Source organism: Catharus ustulatus, chromosome 5, assembly GCF_009819885.2.
Source record: "Catharus ustulatus isolate bCatUst1 chromosome 5, bCatUst1.pri.v2, whole genome shotgun sequence".
In the NCBI taxonomy this organism is placed as follows: Eukaryota; Metazoa; Chordata; class Aves; order Passeriformes; family Turdidae; genus Catharus; species Catharus ustulatus.
Window position 1 is genome coordinate 20,602,582 of NC_046225.1, and position 26,374 is coordinate 20,628,955.

The 26,374-nt window shown below is 42.9% G+C and overlaps 1 protein-coding gene across 1 annotated transcript in view; it reads right to left on the reverse strand.

Annotated features, from left to right (window-relative positions):
- Window positions 1–25,744, reverse strand: part of UNC5C (unc-5 netrin receptor C) — a 249,945-nt gene extending 224,201 nt beyond the window's left edge. The window contains exon 1 of the mRNA XM_033060401.1: window positions 25,514–25,744. Coding sequence (XP_032916292.1) covers window positions 25,514–25,637 — 124 coding nt within the window. The 5' untranslated portion in view covers window positions 25,638–25,744. The remainder of the gene's footprint in view (window positions 1–25,513) is intronic.
- Window positions 25,745–26,374: the final 630 nt, after the last annotated feature.

Here is a 26,374-nt window from a genome sequence, read left to right on the forward strand (position 1 = left end):
AAAACTGGTTTCTGGGGATGTGTGTTTTTTTTTAAGATAGGCTGGTTTCCTCACATGCAGAGCCACTGCCAGAGGTAAACCTGCTGCTGTGACCACCCTTCAAAATGATGTGCAGAAACACAATATGGCAGTGAAAAGCATGCCAATGAACTGAATGTTTGAGAAATTCCAAAAATAATCACTTTTAAACCCGGACTATAGAGAAGAAGTGAGGGGCAGAAAGAGGGAGGGAGCAAGGCAAAGATAAAACTCTTTAAAATTATTTCACATAGTCGTAGGAAGAAGAAAATTTGGAAGGAAATGCTGAAGTTATGCTGGAGAAAATTTAACATACTTTAACATATTTCTGCTTTCATTTGTATTATGCTTGAGAAATAGTGAGAACAGACAGCTACAAGGGACGCTGTCTAAATACAAAGCAGAGAGCAAATCCTAGCAGCATGTCTTTTAAAAAATGAAGGAAATATGCCAGTTCTCAATTACATGCTTTCATTGGTCAAGTCCACATACAAAATAGTTTACACAACACCCCAAAGTTGCCTGCATGTATTTTCATAGCCAGAGAGCATGCCAACAGCAGAATTATTTTTGCTGAGAGACTCAAAATGACTGGAGAGCTTTGCCTTGCAGATCTAGTTTCCATGCCACTCTTTACTTGCCAACAAAGCCTTGACTATCAGCACACACAAATGAAGAATTTCCAGAACTTTAAAAAAGCAGCAGATTTTTTTCTTGTATCAAGGCTGATGCCAAGAAAACTGGCAAATATTAGATTAATTAAATTACATATGCAAATGCAACAAACAAAACGGCTGCAAGAGATTAAGTCACAAAGGTGCTGGTATATCCTGGAATGCCCTCTCTGTAAATTCTGGAGATTGTTTTGGAGACTCAGGTTGTCTGAAGACTCCATTTAATATTCCAGATTACAAGCCAGTACCAGGTATGGTTCACTGCTCATCACAAGAGACATCCTGGCTGTTCTGCTGTGTCTTTTTTATACCTTTCCTTGAAACAAAGCTGCACTTATTAGGGACATTTTAAAATATTTTCCACAGAATAACAGGATGACCCAGGTTAAGAAGGGACCATAAAGATCATCTAGTTTCAACCTTCCTGCCATGGGCAGGGACATGTTTTACTAGACCAGGTTGCTCAAACCTCCATCCAGCCTGCTCTCAACAGTTCCAGGCATAGGCCACCGACAACCGCTCTGGGCAACCTGCTACAGTGTCTCACAACCCTCACAGTAAGACATTCCTACCCAATATAAATCAATTTAAAGTCATTATTCCTTGTCCTAGCCTTTCACATGCCCTTGTGAAAATACCCTCTCCATCCTTTTTGTAGGCTTTCTTGACACAATTAGGTCAGCCCTGAGCCTTGTCTTTTTCCAGGCTGAACAAACCAAATTCTCTCAGCCTTTCCTCATAGGAAAGGTGCTCCATCCCTCTGATCAACTCAGTTTCCCTCCTCTGGACTCATTCCAACAGGTCCCCATCCCTTCTGTGCTTGAGTTCCAAAATATTATTAGAACATAATTGATTGACTATTGCAACACCTCAAAATATTCCATAAAAAGACAAAGACTGGCTATAGAAAGCACAGTGTCTCCATGTCATTAGAAGTGGGCAGTTGCATTAGATACATGATTCCAGTTTCCCAGCTCAAGCATTTGCCGTACCATGTATAAATTAAGTGAAGCAGATTTATTTGCAGTATAATGTACTGCACCATATATTAAAGGACTGAATCAGATTTATTACATGCTAGATTTCACAACAGCCTTTTAAGAAGTATTTTCAATAATCCTAGTATCAAAGGAAGATTTAGAGTGGTAAATTGTATATTAAAATATATTTAAGGAAAGAACAAAACCTTCAAGTATTTTCCCTACCCTGCGTAAATGAATGGCATTTCTGAATTTAATTCATACATAGGCAAAGAACCCATACAAAATCTCATTGACACTGAATTCCTACTAAAATATCTTAACAAAGACATAAGTGGTGTGTAAGTCACTCTCTATCCATGAAAAATTACAGCATTACACCAAAGAGAATGGAATGTCCTCAGGACAACATAAAATAATGCAACTTCATTTTCCTGTGTTTTTATCAGCAGTTTAAATTCCTCAATAATCTGACCTTGAATGCAACAGACAAGTAAAAGGCAATTCCGAACATTTTAACCTTAAGAATGTTTCCCACAGCAATAGAATAAGACTCTGGCTCCTCCCACTGGAAGGGTGGACAGCCCAAGGTGAGTGCAACTATCATTCTTCTCCTTTAATTTTGTTCAATACTTAGAGCAGCATTTGGAAGAAATAATCTAATATCCACAGGTTATATAGCTTTCGGATTTGGAAGAAATGGGGAACTCATCCTATGCCAGGCAAAACCAATACCAGAAAAAATAATCATAAAAAAAGGTATGAAAGTTATTTTATACATGATGCCACTAATTCTTTAATTCAGGGTTCAGTGAATACCAGAGGATGAGCTTCAATTGGAAACCCTGCCAGTTGTTTGCATGCAAGCAGCAGAAATACACCATGCACTAAAACCACAACTCTATCTTGGCCCAAGGCAAGCCCCATTTCTCCAGCCAGCAGTTTCAGAAGTGTCTAGCACAGGCTATCCCTGCAGTGAAAATTGCAACATAACTCACTTTACTGTGACACTGAGAACAAACCCTCCACATCTGAACAGCAAAATACAGTTGTGAACTGTGAACCATAACAAGAGAGAACTGCCCTGTTCTGCAGAGCAGGGTTTTTTGGTTTGTGTGACCTTCTGTAGAAGGCGCAGGGCTCAGCTGGCCTCCCCCAGGAGCATCATGCAGCTTATTAGAGAAAAGGCCTGCTACAGTTGTGACAGAAATGAGTACCTGAGGCAGTTCCCACAGGATTTGATCATCAGGGTGTCTTGAGGACTGTGCATAACTCACATTGTTACATGAAGCCTGCAAAATGCCGCGTAGAGGAAAACAAAAAGGGGGAATGAGTCATGCATGGGCAGGGATGCTTTTGAGCAAAGTGCCCAGAGCATGAAACACAGCCAGAAAGCCAAGGATACTTTAAAAGCCACTGCAGCAGTCACATTTTGTAGCTAATAGTGATATGAACGAAGATTGAACTCTTGTCCAGCACTTCTGAAAAGCAAGCGGGGGTTTTTTTGTCCATTTGTCCAAAACATGTTGCATTCTTGGCTGAAGTTGTAGGGAGTTCATTTTCCTTCCCAGACTAGTCAAATGAGTGTGAGTGCTTAGGACATATCTTATCCAGGCTGTAACCCCTGCTTCTGAACTTGGGAGGAATCTGACTTGCCTATTAAAGCATATTTGGTGCCAGAACTGCTGTACCCTAGTGGTGTTTCTGTGGAGGAAATTGTCATGTCTGAGATTCCAAAACCCATGTGGACCCAAAGGTATATTACAAGGTAGCAACAAAGATTTTCTTAAATTCAATAGCAGGCAGAAATCTCACTTAGCCTGGAGAAGTCACCCGTTCTACCCTGGAGTTCAGAGAAGCCCTCATCACCAAAGGAACAATAAAAACAGCCAGGTTTGTAACAAACACTTCTTAACTTTTGTAAAGCAATACATGCCGAACTGCAGGTAAGGGGTTATGAATGTTAATGGATTTACAGACTGATGGCAAGTGCTGAGTGGCAGGAGTCAGTGGAGCCAGGGGGAAGGTGCAACCTATCCAGAGAACAGGGCCAATGCTTTCAGAAACAGGTTATGGTTTTGCCCAACTTCACCATGGGATCAAAGCACAATGCATATTAGAGAAGCCACACAGACTTCAAGAGGAGCACCCTCAGGTCAGTAGCTATTTTCCCCTTTGATATATGTTATTCTTTTTCCACATCATAAATCACTCAGCTGGGCAAACCGCAGAAGCCAGACAGAGGGGCTAGGCAGAAACACGTGGCAAAGGCATCATGACAGCTCTTCTTTTCCTGACAGACACACCAGCAGCAGCTGGCACAGATGTTTGGCACAGATGTGCTCACCTGCAGGCACACAGAGCTTGGTGAGTGAAGTTCATGAGTCACCAGGACAACAATCCCAGCCGTGCCCAGGCAGCCAAATGATTCCTCATCAGAATGCTGCATGTTCCTACCTTTGACTGGGGCTCCGAGGCACTGACAGCTTTGTTTGCACTCACTTCTCTTGTCAGCTGGATTGTGCATTTATAGTCACCTCAGCACTGCCTCTCCTACTGCCTGGTCACCAAAGCCATCGCACACCACCAGGAAGAAGAAGTAGGGATTTCTGGAGCACATACTATGTTTGCAAAGGATTGCTTAATCCCAGCTCTTCCCATGTTTGTATCCATCCATTCACCTTTTTTGTCTCTCTGTCTATCCAGTTGTCTCTCTTTTTCTCACGGTTTTCTTTAACAAAACAGGGAGTGTCTGTTTTCCTGACTATGTACTGCCTGGAAATGCAGTTGAAGATCATGTATACAATTGTGCTTCCTCCTTATATTATTACTGGAGTGCTGCAATCCAAATACTTCTTGGAATCCTTTAGCCCTAAATCTTCTTTTGATCAATAAATTAAAGAATTCTGCAGCTTATATAAAGCGGATAGAAACTAAACATTAGCAGCCATCAAAATGCTTTTAACTTTCAAATATATAAATCTATTTGTGTATTGACATGTGTGAATGCAAAGAAGTTTAACCAAAATGTTCCATTAAAAGGAAAATAACCAAACTTCTATTCTTTGTGTTATTTACACATGAAAACAAAAGGTAGCATGTTTGTCTGTCCCTTTTGGATCCACTTACATCCTGCAATGCATTTTAGACTTTTCAGGTAACCCTGCAGCTTTTGTTCAGTATGTCAGAAGGTTAGTCCAGCTCTTTCCTGGGGGTACTCCCGCACAGGGAGACTCAATCAATGGATTTTCTAGGTATAGCTTCCAAAGGAGGAAATGAAGAGACTCTAATGTACTACAAGTCTCCACTGTCCTCCAGTGCAGACGCAATTTCATAACAACCAGAGCCTGAATGGCCACTACTCAATACATAAACCAAAAAATTGAACACATATACTATGACTTTATAAAATACATAAAGGAGAACTGCCTTGTACCTGTTTCCTGTGCTGAGAAAGGCAGCAACATCCAGCCCTCAGCTTCATGGCACCTAATAAAAGCGCGAGAGCTGAGCCAAAGACCAGTTCTGTGTTTTGGGATGTGTTTACAGACTGATTTTGTAGTGTTCCAAAGCAGATGGGAGCTCCAAACTGGGAAGGAAAGCCATTCACACTCTGGGCAGAGGCAAAGTTTTGATGTGCTATCTAATGCCCCTCCAGGAACTCCAGACCACTTACCATGCCCAGCTAATTCTGCTCTCTTCAAATACAGCTGGTGCTTGACACAGGGGTGAAAAGAGGACACTTCTCTTGAATAACTGCACTAAGACCATGAGGGACTTTCAGCTGTGCAGATTTGAATGATGCAGTGTTGCAGCATGGCTGCCTTGTGTGAAAGCCAGCACAGACTTCCCCTGGGCACAGCCCCGATGGGGCATAAGTGGCAGTGGCACAAATGAATCCCCTCACCTTCGCAGCTACAAGGGTATTGGAAATGCTCTGGGAAGACTTGTCCATCTGGTGAGGAGAAAAGGATGCTTTTATGAAGGGAGTGAGTAACAGAAAAGCTATGGAGGGTCATTGAACCTCACACATGTGGGCAAGCAGGCTAGAGTAAACCACATGGCATGTAGCAAATTGGGCAGGATTGGTCTGCAGAGGCACTGGCAGAGCTGGGCCAATGGCTCGGCACAACAGAGCTTCTACAATTGGGCTTTAGGAGCCCCACTTCTAATTCCATCTGTATCTTGCTGACTGACGGTGAGGATGAGTGGCAAAGCTGAGCTGGGCCAGCAGCACTTAAGCTGGACACAAATCAGACCATAGTGCAAAAATCCAGCACCCAGTTCCTACATTCTCCATAGACTTTTCATGGAAACAAACACCACCATCAGCCATTTTCATACCACAAATTACTTCCATGTTTTCTGTGATCCCACCAGAGCGGAATTCCTGTGTCTGCTCACCCCCCCAGTCCTGCCTCCTCCTCTGGTTTCCATCTAAAATGGAGATAATTATACTTGCCTCTCTCCAACATGTTTTTCCTACTGCAAATAAAAATGTGTGGCATTCACTCAAAGGCTTCTGAGCTTTCACTATGCAAAGGCACCCTTTCTCAGGGGGCATGAGCTTTGTATTTCATAGCCAAGATGGCCTTCATTATGGCATAAAAAGAAAATATGTTTAAGAAAGTAATGGAACAATGCACTGAAAAGTCATCCCAAATTTTTTTACGTGCAGAGTTTTTAGGTTAGTGGATAATTTTTTAATCGAATGTGTCATATTTAATGTTCTACCAAGCCAAATCCGTAGATATCCCCAGTTCTTTATATTTCTTCCTCTGCTAGCTTAATACACTGGGTCAAGTGTGATTACTGTTTATTTTAACTTTGCAAAATTCATCCCAGCTTCATATTTTTGAGACAGATTGGTCCATTTTGGTACATTTCCAGAATAAATCCTGCCTGTTCTTTTAAAGTGAGACAGACTTTTGACATACCATCGTTGTGACTGTGGAAGGCATTTCTGGCACAAGTAGTGAGTGATTGACTTCTGTGCATGTTTTCATAGTCATAAATACGTGGTACCATCAGGCAGGCAAACAAAGTGTTCCCCCAAAAAAGTCTCTGCTAAGCATATTTCAGAGAGAACAGGTTAGTATAGATACATCATGCTCTCTTTTCTGTGCTAAGAGTTATTTAATTCCACAAAATTCACTCAATCCCACATAATTTAAACCGCCAAAATGGAACAGTCTACTTTCCTTTTTCTGCACATGTAAAAAGAACAGGCAATCTAGCCAAGGTTAATGATACAATCTTGTTAGGCTTCTATAGATTTCATTAATGCCTCATAAAAGAGAATCAATAAAACTCCTTGCACGTCAATATAAAAAATGACCTTTCGATTTACTCTTTAAGATACAAAAAAAGAGAATCTTTATCACTAGACATTGTCAAAACTTCTCTGGTAGGAGGTCCTGAAACAGGTAGTTTAGATTAAGAGTTCTTCAGGGAAGTTATGTTTCTGGTCTGAACTTCTTCCTAAGGATCTGGTTTTGATGCTATTGGGAAACTTTGTTGGGACTACTCATTTTAGGCTACACACAACCTTGCAAGGCTGCATATTAGAAGTGTGGGATTACTCACACACTGAAGCACAGATCCTTGTATAAGTACCATCATAATTCAAAGATTAAAAGGACTGCTCACAAGGGAAAGGATTTATATAGAACTGTGCCTTTAATTCCATTCTTGCTTCAAATTTTCCTTTGACATGTTTCCTTGTGCATGAAAGTCCACAATGCTTTAACTGACTTTTTCGGTTCCTTTCATGTAATTTACAGCTTAGCATATCCAGCAACTACATCAAAATGACATTTTCCTAAAGCATCCCAGCAGGAGAATTGGTAACAAATACCTCTGTTCTGGCATCAGTGTAAGCACTGAAAAACAAGGCCCTGATCCATAGTCTTTTCACTGAATACTTTGCATCTATTTTGCTCCAAATTCCCCACTCAGACAGCTTTGTAGGATCGCAGTTTACACTGCCTTTGGGTTTTACACTGTTCTCTCATATTCAAATAAAATAATGACCCACTGATATCTTTTTAATATCTAGATGGACCAATTAATAAAATTATTCTAAATCCCCCCTCCCACTTTTCCAAGTTTTCTCAGGTGGACAAGGAACAGTCTCACATTAAAAACAAACAATCCCAACCAAACAACAACATCAAGAGAAACTGGTGGCAATAGCCAATATTTTTCTTCTTTTAAAGTACCTCTGTTACTTAATACACCTCCCAGCCACAATGTAATAGATAGTTCATATAGATGATGACGCATTTATTTTAAAAACTACCTAATCTTAAGTTCATGTGACTTTTCTCTTGGTTTTCAACAAGTTTTTCCTCCCTGCCTGCCTTAGCTCATCCTGAATAGTCTTCCAGACTGAATTGAGGATCCTGAAGCCATTCCTGAAGCAGGGAAGCCCAAAGCCTCTTATGTCAGGGCCACATTCAGTTCTACTCAATTGTGAACAACTGGTGGTGTGGGATGATTGTGGAGCCACTCACATTCATTAGGCCAGACCAGTCCTCTTTGTGTGTGCTGGTGTCCTAATGAAATGGAGCAGCAGCTCCTTTATCAGTGCCTTCTCCTTCTTGACTTAAGTATCCAGTCACAACATACCTGACCTTTAAACAGACTGCCTGCATGCATTTGCCTGTCTCGTGGTTTTGAAGTGGCTGGTAAATACATACTACTCTGCTTCCGCCTTTCTCCAGCCTCAAATCCCACAGGTTTGTTCCCATCCCAAGTTCTCATGCAAGAGAAAAGAATGTTTAGTCTATTCCTTGCATTTGGCAGGGGGAAAGGATGCTCAACTTCTTTATATAGTGCAATATTTGTCTCAGGAAAATAATAAAGCCTGCAGTGTATTCAAAACTCTTAACTCTACAAAGAAATGTATGTTTTCCACTTTTACTAATATTTGAAATCATAAATCCCAGCAGGTTCATTTTTTCCATGTTTTAATTTTCCATTGCCTACTTTACAGAAGACAATGAGGACAATCAAGTTTTATGTCTGTTAATACCCTCTAAGATGATCAAAAGTCATTGCCATAGCAAGGAAGAGGGTCTTGATGGTAAACAGAAAAATTCATCCCAGGTTGTGCTCAGAAGTAGAGCAATGTTCTGACAATAAAAAACTGCAGACAGCTGGGGCAATGTGAACATACAGCCTCTTCATTTTAATTACTAAGTCTTTGAAGAGGTTTTGCATCAGTGGGATAGCGGGCGATTGCAAAAACTTCCAAAGAAGTTTGTTGGCTTTTTTTAAATAAAAAGCCTCAAACAATTTGTAGTCATAAGCCAGCATTTTAACCAATAACTGCCCTTCTAGATGCCTGTCTTTTCTTTAGGCTGTCCTAAGTGGGATGAGATCTTGTAAAGATACAAACATTTTCCTCCTCATTTTAGTGGTAAATAATCTTTCTCTTTGTTAACATTGGGACTGCTCTCTGATGTACTTTGTAGCATCTGCTCCCTTTTCTCCCCAGTTCTTTTAAAAGCGTTCTTAGAGTCATGGAAATTTTTTCTGTCCAAACAGACCAGATAGAAATCTCTCCTCCAGGAAAGAGTCTTACAGAAGCCCTGACTGTTAACAGCCCTCAGCTGGAGCAGAACTGAGGCACTGAACTTGGGGAAGCTGTGCTAGTTTACACAAAATGAGAGGTTCAGCTGCAAGCATATTTTGTGAAGGCCAGCTCTTCTACTTAGTTCTCCATTCTGAGCATAATCAAAAGTTTCAAAACCTAGAGCCTGTAGGCTGAAATTTATTGGAAACAGATGGGGCTAAGCAGCACACACAATTTACCTGTGTACCTTAATAACATAATATATATTTATAAGCATAAATAAAGCAGCTGGTCTCCATTTCCTTGCTAATGAAAACACCCTTGGCCTTGCTGAACTCCAGACCTACACTGCCACAACTACTTGGTCTTTACACACGCAAGTCATACCTGTTGCCCTGAGTGATGAAAACCTGGTGTTGCACAAATTTTCATTAATAATTTTGTCTCTGTCCTGGTTTCAGGTGGGGTAGAATTCATTTTCTTCCTAGTAGCAGCTTTGGCACTTTATTTTGGATTTAGGAGGTGACTAATGGTGGCCTCACACTGATGTTTCAGGTGTTGCTAAGCAGTGTTTACACTGAGTCAAGGACTTTCCAGCTTCTTACCCCACTCTGCCAGCAAGGGGGCTGAGGATGCATAAAAATTTGGGAGCAGATACAGCCAGGTCAGCTGACCCCAAGAAGTTTATTCCATACCATATCCTGTTATGATCAGTATACAAATGAGGGGGAAAACCAGGCAGGGGCTGCTGGACAGGAACTGGCTGGGCATCACTTAGCAGGTGAACAATTGCACTGCGAATCACTTGTTTTGTATATTCCAATTATTTTATTGCTGTTATTAAAATTAATGTTATTTTCTCTTCATTTTCTGTCTTATTAAACCAGTTTTATCTCAATCCATTACTTTTACTTTCTTTTCTTTCCCCAATTCTCTTCCCCCATCCCACAGTGCAGGGATGAAGCGAGCCAGTGGCTGTGTGGTGCTCGCTACCTGCTGGGTTAAACCACAACAGGCTCCTACAGGAAGGCTCATGCTGTCAATTAAATTATGGCAGCAGCTGAAATCTAAAGGTCACATCATCCAATATGAAACAACACAGCATTTGATAAACATCACAAGTCAGAAGAACTAACTTTTGAAGGTTGGACTATTGCCAGGTAAAGTGCTGTACTCTTGCAGGTAAGCACATCTTCCCAAATATTTCACGGGCAGAAAGACACTTCCTTAGCAAGAAGATTTAAGCTGGTTTGTGGAAATGAAACATGTAGGCTTACATAAGCTATTTCAGTCCAGAAATTCCTTGTGGTTAGTTAATTATATATACTAATAACTTCCCAATGACAGTGTCTGGATGCAGCCTGCACATACACACAACAAAACAATTTAATACTTTTCATGCACTACAATGTTCTCAAGCAACTACAATGTTCTCAAGTTCTCATACTACAGGAAGTTAAGAACTGGGACATCAGCTTTCCAAAATCAAAGTACTGCATTCAGGAGCCCCTGTGATGTCTCTCTAGAGTGACTTGCTAAATACTTTGCAGCAACACATTCGCAAATCATATCCAGGGATCTTCCAGGTGCCTGTAGGATGATGATAGGGACACCTAATACTCATGACAATTATCACTGTGTACTTTTGCATAGATAAAAATATGTTGACGTGTCTTAAAATGTTGGCCATCTAAAATCAAGGGCAAAGAGCTCCCTCTTACACAAGCAGGCTTTGTGCATCTCCTCAAGGATGCAGGGAGAAAAAATAAGAAAAGATGTGACATATCCCAATGTTACTTCCTAACTCATAACAATTGTTAGTTATGGTTTTTATTTTGGGGGGTTGGATCCTAAGTTTCAGAGGTTCATAGCTAGGAGGGGGCTCCAGGAGCCTGACATGGTTTTGGAGACTAATAGGTTTTTCAGAGAGTGCAACAGCCAGAACATTTGAGAATTTATGCCAACTTGAGCAGGGGAATCCAATCACAGAACAAGGGTAAAAATTTTCCAAAGTGGATATTTTTCAAATTTTCCTTTCTAAATAGTACTTTAGTTACTTTATTTCTTATTGTATTTTAGAGGTTAAAGTAAATTTCCAAGTAAACAAAAATTGCAAAATGTAGTCTTTTGCACAAATACTTTCTAAGATCTTTGCATGGTGCAGGGTAAAATGACTTGAGGGATAATCATAGGCCTTTCCCTGAACCTTCAAGGCACTTTCCTGAACTGGACAAGCCACGCACAAAGTTTGAGCTCTCAAGGATGATTTAGTAGTCTCATGCAACCCCAAATATTCTGCAGTAGCCAAATAATGTCACAGTTTCTTCTTTCTATTTAAATACCAAATCAAAGCCTCCCCAGAAAGAGGGGGACCAGTAATAACCCAATATCACAGGTCCCCCAGCAGTCCACTACAAGCCTGGCTCCTGGTCACCGTTGGTTTCCCAGCCCTTTGGCCACCTGAATTAACAGTGTAACCAGCTGACTCTTAGTGTCTTATGCACATCTTTCAGGCTTAATATACAAAACACAGACATCCAGACAGATAAAAATAGTAAAACTTTGAGAAAGACAAAGAGCATTGGCACTGCAGTGCCTTTTCCAATGAAAAATATCCATGGTTGTATGGAAGCAATTGTCCCATGCCAGTGTGGATGGCGTCATTTTGTTGGCTCCAGCATAATTTAATTACATAATTTTCCCAGCTCATGAATGTGTAATTATTTACTTTTTTTATAATAAAATACAATAATTATTTTTTAAAAATAACTTTCAGGCAAATTAGTGCAAGAGATTAGGAAGGAACATATGGTAAAAGTCATTTTTGACCTATGTTTTATCCTTAAAACCCAAAAGTGGATTCAGTATTAAAATCAAAGCACTCTAAGTATATTATGAAATATTTACAGCTGTTATTACTGCTTGATTTATGTGTGCCAGAGACCAGATTATTCAGGCTGGTTTCACAAGCAATATGTCAGTAAACAGGATTTTGTTTGGTAATTATATTAAACATGTCCATATAAGCTTTGAATTAATTATAAACTGTATTTTACTGTACTTGATAAAAGCACTAAGCAGCAAGAACTAACGATAGCAAAAAGGTCTCCTCTCATTTTCAATAAAGCTTTCCATGTGAAAATCTGTCAACATGAAAAAGTTGCTGCTTGTAATTAAAACCAGGCTTTAGTTCAGTAATATGTTTACATGTTATGTTCCAGAAGGGGGAAAAATGCAATTAAATTACTCTCCTTAAACCCTGCGGTTCGCAAACACACAATCTGCTCTGGGCACGCTACTGATGTCAGCTCCTTCAGCAAGGAAGACTCAAACAGTCAGGCTTGGCCTCACAACACTTTTGAGAGTTTTGCACTACTAACACAGTGTGGTGAGAGTGCAAGGGAACCCTGGAGATACATTCACAGGATGTTTGTAGTGGGTTTGTCTGCCCACATCAGGCATTTCAGCTGTGCTCCTGTCAGTACTTGCACAAGGCTTCGCTAATGGACAGATAATGACACAGCAGAAGCAGAGGAGGTTACAGCAGTACTTCACGAGATGTGGGAGCTGTCAGTGAGTGACTCCTTACCCCTCTGCTCCAGCTCTCACATTAACTTACTAAGCCACCCTTGCCTGTGTCCACAACAGCTTCATAGCACAAGGTCAATTTTCAATGCAGATGTCAAAATGACTCCTCTGAATTAGACCCACTGCCACATCAGGGGCTACACTGTGCTCCTGTGGGGGCCAAGACCACAGCACTGGGACCCCAGCCTGCTGGGTGCTTCTGAGGATGAACAGTAAGTTCCTCACCTGTAACACTTCTCAATACCAAGCACACACATTGTTTTTCCACCATATTTACAATCCCTTTTTTGATACATAGAGAGGGGTGAATGCTATTTGCTGTGCCACTGGTTAACTAGAATTTCAGACCATAGGATACAAACACTGTCTTGATACATTTAAAGGTTTTCACACTGCTGTCATGAGACATATTTCCTAAATAGCCAGGAAACAACTTTCTTCCATAGCAACCCAGTGTTCCACATGAGGAAGCATCTTACAGACTTCAGTATAAATTTTTCTCAAACAAGGTCATATTATATTTAATGATAAAAAAACAAGCAGATAAGCAGCTCTGTGCTTATTCTGTATTACAAAAGACTGCACATTGGATTTGTTAATCTAGCTTTAATTCAGAAACCTGACACTCCCTGCTTTTCTTGTATCCATTTTAGTTTCTCATTAATGCAACCAGATGGTGACTTCAGTTTGATTACAATTCTGCCTACTTTAATGTGAACTCTTCATCTTACTACTATCAGATGACATTTGCTTTTCTTAATGTACATAGTTTTAGGAAAAGTACAGAAGTGCTATTGCTGTGTTACATGAAAAATTCCAATATACATTTAGCTGACATAGCATCAGCTGGTGTTTAAACTTGGCTTAGCTAATGGACTTTTAATGTCAGTGGGGTTGTGTGCAGTTACTGGCTATTAGCAAGAATGGGCCCTTTCTATAAAAGTCACTTTTCCTCAAGTGTGTTGTTTGAACATTCCTTCCCCTGATTTAGTGACTGTCACCAAATACAAAACAAATGCAAAGACACTGGAATCTACTGTTATCTTTAAAACCAACTTAACCTCAGCCTGGCCTCCACAAATGAAATATGTTCTGCATTGGTACTAGTGAATACGAAACTTAAAAGACAAAAGACCAAATTTTCTTTGCCTTGCTGCAGTGAGTAAATCCCAAGCAATTCAGTGAAAATAATCAGTCAGAAAGTAAATTTGATCACAATACCATTAGCTATTGATTTTCCTAAACAAAAAAAGGCAATGAAACCAAGTATCAAATAAGCTGATCAGTAAAACAAAGCAGATTAATAGAACATAAAAAGTCACTTTGTCACTTAAATTCATTTTCTTTGCAAATGTTTCTCATAAATGCAAATTTAAAACTTTGTTCTTGAGACCACAAATGACAGAAATGTTTATAAAGTAAGTAATTAAATTAGGCATTTAATTTTTTATTTAAGATTTGGAAGGTTTAATCTATTAGTCATGTTTACTACAAGGAATCAATATATAACTCTGGGAAGTAAAAGAAAAAAAATGCAAAAATATTTCAGGACAAGCAAAGAACAAAAGTCAACAGCTGAGCAGTTTTGTCTTTTCCAGTGCCCATGAAAGACATATGGCACTTCTCATTCTATGCCTGCACCAGGATAACAACTGCTTTTGTTTCCAGCTACCAGGCTGCACTTCTAACTTAAAACTTTGAAGCCCATGCTTTTAGTGACAGAGGTCTTCAGTTCAAAAACAATTGCTAAGGCAGGAAGTTGCCACACATCTGTGTGTAATAGATGTCTACGTGGATATCTGCCTATAGTTGGTGACATTTGGCTGTCAGCATTCTTATCTAAAATATCGTAACAAAAAGCCAAGCAAAACATCTACCTGAAAGAATCTTGCTAACTTGTTTTCAAGTGAGACACCGTGTTAATCTCTCTACATGAAAGAGTTACATTGCTACATGGAAGGGAAATAGAACACCTGAAAGTTGTTCAAATTATTTAGCTTCAAAAAAGAAAAAAAGAAAAAAATACCCTCATGACAAAACTTGCCACCAAGTAAGATGAGATCAAGGTCTGTTCATCCTAGAGTCTCAATCCACTGTGTTAACATATTCTTAACACAGATGCAGATTAGGTTCTGGCATGTGCTGGCTCAAATTAATGGAGCGACATTTGGTAGTGGTCATAACCCGGCCTTGTACCACGTAAGTCTATCCTTGGTATAAACATCAGGCATTTAAATAAACAACAAAACAAAAGGAAACTGATAGAGAAACTGACAGTTCCAGTACTGAACTTTCTAGCTACAAAGTTTCTAGTTACTTGGGAAGTAAGAAATTAGGAACTTCCTATTTGCTCCAGTACGGCTATTTTGCATGATGAAGAGAAGGAAAACCAGAACACCTATTCTTGCCAGCACAGATCTGCTGAATAAGAAGATTTCTGCATTTTGTTTGAGCAAGAGACCAAAAAAGTTACCCTCACCTTCAAAAACTGGTGAGGAAGCAGAAAGGAAGTCCCTCAAGCTAGGTTTGAAATGTCTACATGAAAAGAATTTGTAATGGGGATGATGATTTGTAAAAAAATAGTGCAGCATTGGGGCCAAAAACCTTTGAGCAAGGAATACAAGTATTTCATGAGACAATTCAGCAAGATTTTCTGTGAACAGCACTTGTAGAAGGGCAGAGTCTTACCCATTTAATTACAGATCCATTCCTTAACCAGAGTTCTAGTTTCCACAATGGGTACTGATTTTTAGATTAAGTGGCCAAGTTTAACAGAGGAAACTTTATCTCTTCCTAGTTGAAAACACAAGAGAGTTTTATCCTAATAATAGAGGTTCATGCAGCAGAGATTTCCCTATAGTCTCATCAGAGTGCAGACATGAAATTTCAGTCTGGACAACTCACTGCTTGCCTGCTAGCCCCAGCTATTCACTGTTACCCACAGCCACTCATCTTTTGTATGTGTAGAGCTGCAGAGCAACCAGACAGGCACAAAATTGTGGGAAAAGGGAAAGGTGAGAGGGATACATCTGTGCTGATTCCATGAGCAACTGGCAAAACTTAGAGATAAACTAATGGACAAGAAAATTCATTCAGACTAAGGCAGTGTGCACATCTATACTTGGAATTATTCCTGATAAGTGCCCACACTTCAGTCACTGTAGGTAAATCCAGTGCCCATGAGAACAGAATTAGTCTCACTTGCTACTCTGTCCCACTTCTTACTCCTTGATTTCAGTATGACTGAACTGCAATTAACCTCATTCAGTGAGACTGTCTTATTATTTTCACTCACTATGTAAACTTTCCAGTATAAACACGTATGTTGGAAGTGGATAAGACAAGCAGTGTATTTAAACAATAGATACACCATATCATAAAAGTGCAGCAATTTATATTTCAGTCATTATTTTAGCAAATTGATGGCTGTAACAGCTCTCCAAGAAGCTCTGAATTACTAATAATCCTGTGGTGATCCCTTTTCACTGCACTAAAATCAAGGAAAGAAACACCTGGGGAACAACAGGAAATATCAGTTCAAACAAGTTTCCAAAACGGTTGCAATAAAATCAACCTCTTCTGACAGATCCTTCAAGGCTTACTTGCACATTTCCTTGTATCTAGCTGATGAAATTCAAGATTTCTCAAACAATTGCATCCAGCACTCAGGGGACCAAGAAAAGCGCAAGCTTTCCCTTTTCTCAAAGGATACACCACTAATCCACTGAGATTAACATTTCAACCTCTCACTCAGTGTAAGACTAAGAAATAAAGCTACTTTACTTTTTGAAAATAACTAAAAGGGATTGGCAGGAACTACCTAACAAGAAAATGCTCAGCTGTTGCCAGGCCAGTGAAATCTATCAGAGCTTCTTACCATTATTGTTGAAAATCTTTCTGCAACAAGAGAAAAAAGATACTGATTTAATTGCCTAGGCAACCTCATAGCTTTTATGACTCATAAGGCAACAGAGTACTCTGGACCATAAGTCATTCATTCAGATTAATGAAGTACAGTTGAATAACATAATCCTGAATCACAGATTAAACCCAAACGAAACAAAACAGCCCAGGACAGTGATCCTTATTCCATTTACAACAGGACTGCAGTCACATACTGGATCTGCTCTTCCTCCTTCCAAATTTGAGATAACACTGTGGATTGCATTGGGCAAAGCAAATCCTTCCAAACTGCCTGCCACCAGAAAGTCAGAGTTCCTAGGAAGCATCCCTGTTCCTGAGCAACGGCACATACAGGAATTTCATGAATACAAGCTGCACTGAGTATAAGCCGCATCTCTGGGTGTTGGCAAACATTTCGTTCTTTGTCCATAAATAAGCCGCACCTGAGTATAAGCCACTCTGTCGTTCGCAGCGAGGACCCACGTGCAACAAAGTTGCCAATTAGTAACAGAATCGTGGCATGGCGGGGTTTACTGGCTCAGCTAAGGCTGTGCAGGCTTGGCCCGCTCGGGGCTGCTGACAGGGCCAGGTGGGCCAGCTCGGTGGGGCCGCTTGGCGGGGCCTCTCGGGGCTGGCCACCGCCTCTGGGTTTGCTTGCCCCGGCCCGGCGCTGCCCCGCGGTGGCAGGCGGGGACAGAGCACCCCCCGCTCCCACTGCAGCGGCAGAGGGCAGGGGCGGAACCTGCCTGTTCCTGCCGCGGCAGGCGGGGGCTGGAGCTCCCCGCTTACCCCATGGGCCGCGGGGATGGCAGCACAGAGCCCCCGCCTCCTCCCCGAGCTGTGGGGATGTCAGCACAGAGCCCCCTGCCTCTCCCCCGCCTGAAGCAGGGAACTCCCCTGCCTCCCTCCCTTTCCCCGCACTGTCGGCGCTGAGCTGGCCCCACCCACTGCACAACACAGTAACCAAGTTGTAACAATCACAAAATCCTGGGTTTTACTGGCAGGTGCTCGGCTCGGCACCCTGGCTGGCACTTCTGGGGTTGTAAATGTCAGAAAATTATTCACATATTAGCCGTTCCTGACTATAAGCCGCATTTCCAGTGTGGGAGCAAAATTTTAGTCAAAATGGTGCGGCTTGTATTAGTGAAATTACTGTACTTTTGCGTGATCCTTTGTTCTGGTTCTGGCCAGCACATGGTTAATTTTTGCAATAGCCAGGAGGGGGCATGGCTAGGACCCAGAAACTATACTATCCCAGCTCACTTCATTTTCCAGGGATGAGGTGAAGGGCTGTCTTCCAAGTCTGGCTAGTGTGGCAGAAGGAGCAGTCAGGTACTGCTGTGGTCAGGGAGTTTCCATGTCAATTATTCACCTCTTTCTCTTCTGTCGCCAGTATTGTTGATGTACATTTTCTTATCTAAATGCCATTCCCAGTAAATTCTTCTTAGCTCAACCCATGATCATTACATTTTGTGCCTCCAATTCACCATCCCACCTCAGGAGAGAGGAGAAGGGAGGAGGGAGAGAGCGAGCAGCATGTGGTTTAGAGCATCTCAGTGGGAATGACTAAACTGAAGAGTACCATTCCTAACTCATGGCATCTTTTTATACATATTTCTAGATACAGCAGATATAAAAAAAACTGTCACTGAGATTCAAGAGTTTCAGCATTGAGAAGGTACCTGAGAGCCTTCTCAATATAGCATTCCATCTGCAGCATTCCCTCTTTCTTCAGACAACAAGAATGGACTGGAGCACCAGAGTCTTAGCTACTCAGAAAACTTGGGCTCATGTTTTGGTTTCCCTTATGTATTTGCTCTGTACACTTAGGCAATTCCTCCTAGACCTCTCCACCAAACAGTGACAAAAATTGCAAACTTCAAAATCCAGCAAAATAAAGATTGAGTAATAAGGCAATGTTACAAATAAGAACTTCTCCTTGTCTCCAGCAGTGCAAGCAAATAGCAAAGCTTTGCTAAAGACACAACAGTAGGTATTCCCCACAGGAGGTATCACCAAGACAAGCATGCACAGCTCTCCTGTCCTGCCTGTGTAGGACTCACATCAAAGGAAAGTGAGAATTTGAGGAGGTGCTGAGGCACTGCAGCATCACATACTGACAGGGGAGATGTGCCTGCCTTGATGGACTGCTGGGCTGCCATGCAAGCTAGAGCAGCATTGCTTGTATTTAGGGAGCAGCAAAGGTACTCACCTAAATTCAGCATTGCCTGACACTCCCTGGTGGAAATAAGGGCGTGTCTGGCACCACTAAGAATCTGGATCCCCATCCCAATCTGCATCACAGTAAAACAAGTGTGATTTACAAAAAAAACCCAAACCAAAAAAAGCAAGATCTAGAGAGCACTGCAAATATATGCCTTAACCAGTGCTAACCAGGGCTGTAAATGAAGCCTAACAGTGAGGTTTTTCACTAGGCTAGTTGAAATACCTGGAAAAATGGAAATGGAAATGAAAACTGTTGTTGTCAGAAGACAACACAATTTTTAACTTCTTCATTTTCACTGAACACCCAACACATTTTCAGAGAACATAAATACAAATAGTTTGGCCAGTAGGGTAAATATTCAGGGCTTTATTGACCTTTTCTCTAAAACAACTGAGTCTTTTCTGGTTGCAATTAAGATTTATTCCTTTTTTTCCAACCTCCCCTGAGCAAATAAACAAAAAGGACGCTTTTTTCTCTTTTGTTTCCCTCTAGATTTTCCACGTTGATAAAAGGGTATTTCTAAATGAGGCTGTTTTTTGCATGAAGATTTTTCTCCCTAGCCCAAACTTTTAGATAATGTGCCAGGCTATAAAGGGACTCCCCAAATCCTGTGTTTGATGATTTGGGAGGAAATCTCGTATTTCCTGCTTAACATCCATGTGATTTGGGATGGAGTCATAAAAGCAAACAGGAAGTCATTCTGGTGTTGACTACCTAGGGAGAAAGCTATATACAAGCATCTCTGGGGATCCTGAAAGCAAGGAAAACCTCTGGCAGCTCCTGCCCACTGCTCCCACTCAGGGCACCTGACTTGTGCATGCTGTTTGTACAAGCAGAGCCAACCTTGAGGAAAGCAACTGGAACACAGCTACAGTTTGGGGTTTTCCTTTAGCTTCCCCAGCACACAGTTTTATGCTACACCCTCACACCAGAAAGATAAATCTAAATACAATAACCACAGTGGATCTTCTGCAAAATATTTGACCAAACCTATCGCGTACCAAACAACAATACTCAATAAATCGTCTCTCCACCACAGCAGTGGAGTTGGGGGCTGCAGCACCTACAGATGACTCCATTAAATTAAATACAGGGGAATAAAGGATGCTCAAAATCAAGGGGAATTTTGTTATTACTATTTATTCCGTGTAAAGTTCTTCATAACCATTTCCCTTTTTAGCATAATTTCAAATGCTTACTTGCAAATGATGCAAATTAAGTGTTTCTTTGAATACAGTTTGCCTCCCAGAAGACTTAATAACATTTCCTTCAGATCGCCTCTTGGATAATGTTATGATGGAAAGATCCAGGGGCCTGCTCTTGAGACTGGACTCTACTGAGCACACACAATAAATCACTTAAAACACTACCATTCCTTCAGTCCTTGGCACTGAACTGTGCCTCTGCACAACATTATCCCAACACTGTGCTGATGGAGGTTATAGCCAACTGGAAAACCACAGCTCATCTCTTACTCCTTTCCTTTGATTCCTGACTTGTACTTGAGAAGCTGTTTTGTGCCTCAAACCAAATGTGCAGCAGAGCCGGCTAATGCAAATGACAGACGTTGTAATTACTGCTTCACTGGCACCGGTGCCAAGATCGCTGCCTGCTAGACTTGAATACCTCCACTGGGTGGCTAACAAGATGTGCACTTCACAAACCAGCACAGCCCTCTACCCACCCTAAAGGGAGGAAAGACAATGCCATTTTTTTCTAAAGGGAAATATAGACAGTTATGTGAAATATATTACATAGGCAGAACATCCGTCATTCCAAAGATTGCCTCCAGTAACAGGTTTTCAATGACAAAGTAACAGTCTGAGACCCACATTGAGCCCCATCCTCTTTGACTAAATCACAGCAAACTGTTCACTAGTCTGAGCGATGCAAATTTACCCAGGAACTCCGCTTTGCACTAGCAATTCAAACATATTTTTTCTGATGAGCTGTAAAAGTAATCCTCTTGCCTTTTTGTACAAAAAGTATCCAGAACAGATTCCTCAAAAGCCCAATGATGTAAAATCCAGAAAGGTCCAGAAACCAAGAAATACAGCCATACACTATAAAACAGGTTACTAAAACCAAGATTGTTTTGCAGGTAGCATGATACAAATGTAGCTTTGCTTTAAAAAGTGTAACTCTCCTTTGTATTCTACTTAGGCATAAAATTTTAGTCATATACCGCACAGAAATAGTCAGCTGTCGTCCTTCTCAGACTGGGCTTCTCTTACTTTCCACAGGAACTGATTTGCTTTGTATGTTATTCAACTGAATTGGGTAGACTATGCCTCAAAACACCTTGCTTCTATTTGCATAAAAATCAAGATATTTACCTGGAAATGTCTAATAAGTATAATCCGCATTTTCTCCTTTCCTACTGCACAGACCAGCTATGGAACTGATTTGCCTGGCCTTGGCACAGAGTTCTATTCCTGTTTTCAGATGTACTGTATTTGGAAAATTAAATTAGGAAAATCTTTTTAATTTGGTTAAGGCTGTTTCCTGTTTCTGAATTTGGATGTCACACACAAAGCTAGTCCCAAAATATAGTGAATAACTGGGGTTTAAGACCATAACCGAAGAAAAATAAAGTTGTGTGGTGAATGATCCACATAAAGTGATTAAGTGCAAACATGCACAAATGCTTTGATGCACTCTGTCATTCTTACTGTACAGAGGAATAAATAGCACTGACAGTGATGCTGAAAAGCCATCAAGAGGAGCCTGTATGTGATCTATATATTTTTTCCATAACTCTTCCAACCAGCTGCTAGAGCCTGGAGCCACAGGAAGAAGAGCTCAGATTCAGATTCCCATGTTCCCGGGGAGGAATCTCTCCTCTATACACAGATTCATCCACTTAATTTTAATCCTGCTTAAACTGCACCTCTGTCAGCAAAGGGAACACAGTGGCTACTTTGCTTTCAGCAAAGAGTACTGCAGCACTGAAATGCTACTCGGAACCAGTACAAGCAACCACATCCAGCTCAGACTTGTCGGCATCATTGAAATCTACCACAGTGCATTGCCTTAAAACAGATTAATGTTCCAAAGGGCCTTATCCATTCACAACAAAATACTACTTGGCTCTTGCTTTATTAATACAAATACTACACCCACATGATCAAGTACAAGAGGTTCACTGATACATCAAGATAATTAAGTCCCTTCCCCGCCTTTTTTTCAACAAGATGTGTTTAGGTATTTAACTAGGAAATGCATCCCCAAAAGGTTAGTACATTCACGCTATATTTCACTTTTTCTGCACTAAGCATTTTCAAACTGCTGCTGTTGCTGATACGGACTATGCTGGGGCAAGACAAATATCTGCACATATGGCTCTTTTACAGTTTTCTTTATAAATTATCACTTTGATTTAATTAGGTTTGAGGGGTTAAGCATGAAAAATGCACTCTTTTATGGTAAAGGAACAAATGAAACACAACTTCATTAATATGTAGTCCATTTAGCTTTTTTACACCATCATTATTAACCCCAAAAGGTGCCTGAACCATGCTTGTCACTACAGATAAATAGCTCGACCCTCCCTTTCGTCCCACCTACACAACAAAAAGGTGGGAGCCACAGGATAAGTGGATAACAGTTTGGGAGGTGGGAAGTGTGGTGGCAGTAGGGGAGCACAACAACTGAAAACCAGTCTCTGCTGACTAAAGAGCCAAAAGAAAAGTTGCTCTTACAGAGATGGCACTGAAATTCCCCAGCATGGGGCACAGTTCGGGGCATTTAAATTCTCATTCTGATATAGCTTATCATACAGGTATATTAAATGCAGTGAAAGCCAGATCACAGTTGATTCTGGCTTGATAATCGCTCTGGCCCCATTCACTCCGCTTGGAGAATTAAGGGCTGTCTCTAGCATTGCAGCCATTTCCTGTTCTCTCCTGATAACAGTGCAAAAAATACTTAGACAGCTTCAGATAAGAAGATAAGAAATACCCATAAAACAAAAAGTGTATTTAGGTCTGCTGAGAAGCTCACAGGAGGACGCTGAGATGCAGTGATAATGAATCTGCCAGGGAGTGAGGGGGGGTCAGTCCACCAACCCCTCAGTTAATAAATTCATTTTCTAAGAGGCAATGGAAAAGGAAGGCATGAAAGCACAAGTCCCAGAAATGCTCATGGCTTTCTGAGCCCGCTTCAAAAGCTAAAGATAGTCAGGGAATTGAGATGAAACATATATGTTTTTGCAATGTATATATAGAATGAAGGGAAAACTTTGCCCAGTGCTATATGATGAGGAAACTTCCTGAAGAGGGCATAGTTAAACTGTTGATTCATTGCCTCACTGAAGCACTGCATACACATACACACGTACATGAAGATCCCCACTGCACACACCAATCAGAAAATCCCTCACCTCTGGGAAAGATGCCAAAATCAGGTCTCTGCCTGGTCCTACAAATAAAAATAAAAGTATACACAGGGGGAAAAAAAAGTCCAAGACAAAAGGCTATATCCCAACCAGGCTCCCTGGATTTTTCATTTTTCACTCTGTTGTGGAAGTTTATCCCACATCACACACACATTGGAAGTGTTGCTGAAGAGCTCTCCATCCCTTTCTAGGTAGGCAAGCACACCTGTGTTCTGTGGCAGGTCCCACGCATGCGTTGCCCTTTGCAGCATAGGAAGAGGGGGCCTGTCTCCTCTGCCCTCCTGGTGTTTCTGTCACACAGTGTTGTGTCACAGAGGGTAAGTGTGGAAAGGAGAAACCATCCGGGAGTGTGAGCTATGAGCCCTGTGGCACCGAGACGAGCGCTCTGGAACAGCCAAACGCAGGGGATCCTCTCTTCCCTGCTCAGGCCATCTGTCATGTGAAACTCCCGTGTCCTGCCAGCAGAGCAGGCAGGCTCCTCTCCACTCCAGGTTCAACTGTCTGAGGGGAGCTTTCTTCTCCAGCACCCCCCTGACATATCTATATCAACACAGACTGATAAATACCCCCTGGCATGTAGGTCCACATGCATATGGTACTATTAAAAACCCCTGAATACAAAAATATCAAACCTATCTTACCTTGAACATGAAAGCAAACAGTAAAAGGAAACAGTATGGAAGACACAGATGAAATGTGCCACAATACATAAAGGATTTTTTTGTCCTCTTGTTCTCTGCTACCCCCTTTTCATGGCCAGATTTCTGATCTTCCTGTGAGATAAATGAGCAAGCAAAGGTGACTCTGAGGGGATGGAGTAAGTATCAGCAGGAAATGGATTAGCACTGGTACATGTACAGACATGGTGTTCAGTGCACCCAGCCCACCAGCAGCAAACCTACAGCTCCATGCCTTGGGAGAACAGCTCCGAGAACCCACAGAAACTCTGCCAGGGGAACCGGGAATCAGAACAACCAGCACTGCTCTCCTGTCTAAAAGGCCACAGAGGAGTGCACTTTGTAATGGCTGGGGGAGAGCACAGGGTCAGAGCTGTGCAGTTTTCACAAGTGCCTCTCCACAGACATGATGTGGGGGAAATCAAGCATTCTTATACTTGTATTATGCCAGCAAATTCAAATCAAAAGCCTGGTGCATGTTATTACTTCTTAGTTACATACATGAGGAAAATAGGCAAACAAAGAATCTTCTAAAATTCCTTTTCTCTTATTAATCATATAACTGGGATTTCCAACTGCTTTAACCAACCCCGCACATCTTTGCTGTATGCAGCTCTGCCCACATGCAGCAGCAACCTCTCTCTTTCTCTCTCGTGTTCCACAAAAGCAACACATTTCCACATTAGGTCTAACTCCTGGAAAGAAAGAAGAGGAGCACCGAGAAAGTTTGTCCAGCATCAGCTCGCAGGAGAAAAAGCCTCCTGCTGTGGATGTCAGCCAGGTGAGTGCCACACTGAGCCAGGGCTCTTTGTGATGCTCTCAAACACCCCTAAACATGCACTGAGAAGCAATACATTGCCACTTCGAAAGGAGAATTTATACAAGGGCTACAGGGAAGGCAGATCGAGACGTACTCCAGAATCCTCGACACGGGAGAGGAAACAAAATCTCAAAACAAACAGAAAGACGGTGACTCCCTTCGGGTGTATCATGTTTTAGGCAGGAAGAAGGAGGGCGTGGGGGGCCTTGGGGGGTTCAAGACTGAGCGTCGGTTGCCGAGCTCCGGGGTACGGCTTTGCCGCTGCGGAGGGACACCCGCCCCGCACCTGCCTTTCCCACGCACCTTGCCAGCCCTCCGGGGCGCACCGGCGCCGCTCTCCCGCCCCGGAGGGCGGCCGGCGGGGCTCCTTCGGCCCAAACTTCCCCTCCGCTCCCCGTGCCCCATTTGAGGACGGAGTACAGGCAAACGCCTGTCCCGGCCACGCTCAGCACCTACAGACCCGACCCGCCAGGTAGGACCGGACGCTCCGGACCCCGTCGCGGATCGTGAATGCGGGGGATCGCACTGTCTGCACGTACAAACACAGCAAAAAAGACAATCACGGCATAATCATCGCATTTCTAACTCGCACACAGAGGATGCCCCAACCTCTCTCCATCCATCCATCCATGCATCCATCCATCGCCTTACCTTGCGCCGCGGAGCCGGGGCGGCTGGCCCCCAGGACAGCCAGGGCGGGGAGCACCACCGTCTGCAGCAGGTATCCCAGTCCCAGCCCGCAGCGGGCCGCTGTGCCCTCCAGCCCCTTCCCCATGGCCGGGCAGCGGGGCAGTCTGGCGGAGCCGCGGAGCTTTCCTGTGCCGCCTGTGCCGGCCCCGTCCCAGCTCCGGGCGCGGAGCGGAGCCCCCGCCGGGCGCTCAGGCTGCGCGGAGGGCGGCGGGGCGAGGGGCTGCGCTCGGACCAGGCGGGTAGAGGCGCTGCATGGCCCCGCGGAGGGGCGCGGAGCCGGCGGAGCGCTGCTTTCTTCCCGCGGGCGGCTCGGCGCGGCTGCCTCCACCCCGGGGGTGGGCGGGGGCCGGGGCTGAGGAGAGGGGGCTGCGCCGGCCGCCTGCGATAGAATGCGAGCCGGAGCGAGGAGCGGACCCAGAGGGAAGGGGGCGGGGGAGGCTGGGAGCCACCCGCCGCAGAACCGGCCCCCTTTCGCCTCCTCCGCCCGCGCCCCCTGCGCGCACAGCCGCGGGCACAGGCGCACGGAGATGTTGGTGCGCACACGCACCCACACAGGGGCACACGCAGCGACACACACGCACCTACAGACGGACCGACACACTGACCGACACACGCTCACACCCCCGCCCCGGCTCACCTGGGCAGGGCAGCCGGGAGCAGGCGCGGGAGCCGGGGCTGCGCTGGCCGGACCCCACTACCCCGTGGCTCTCGCATCCCCAGAGTGTCCCAGTGGGTCTGACACCCCCACGCCCCCCGCACCTCCAGGACTCTGGGCGATCAGGACCAGGAGGATCGGGGAGCCCCATGCCGGACGGCGGGTAC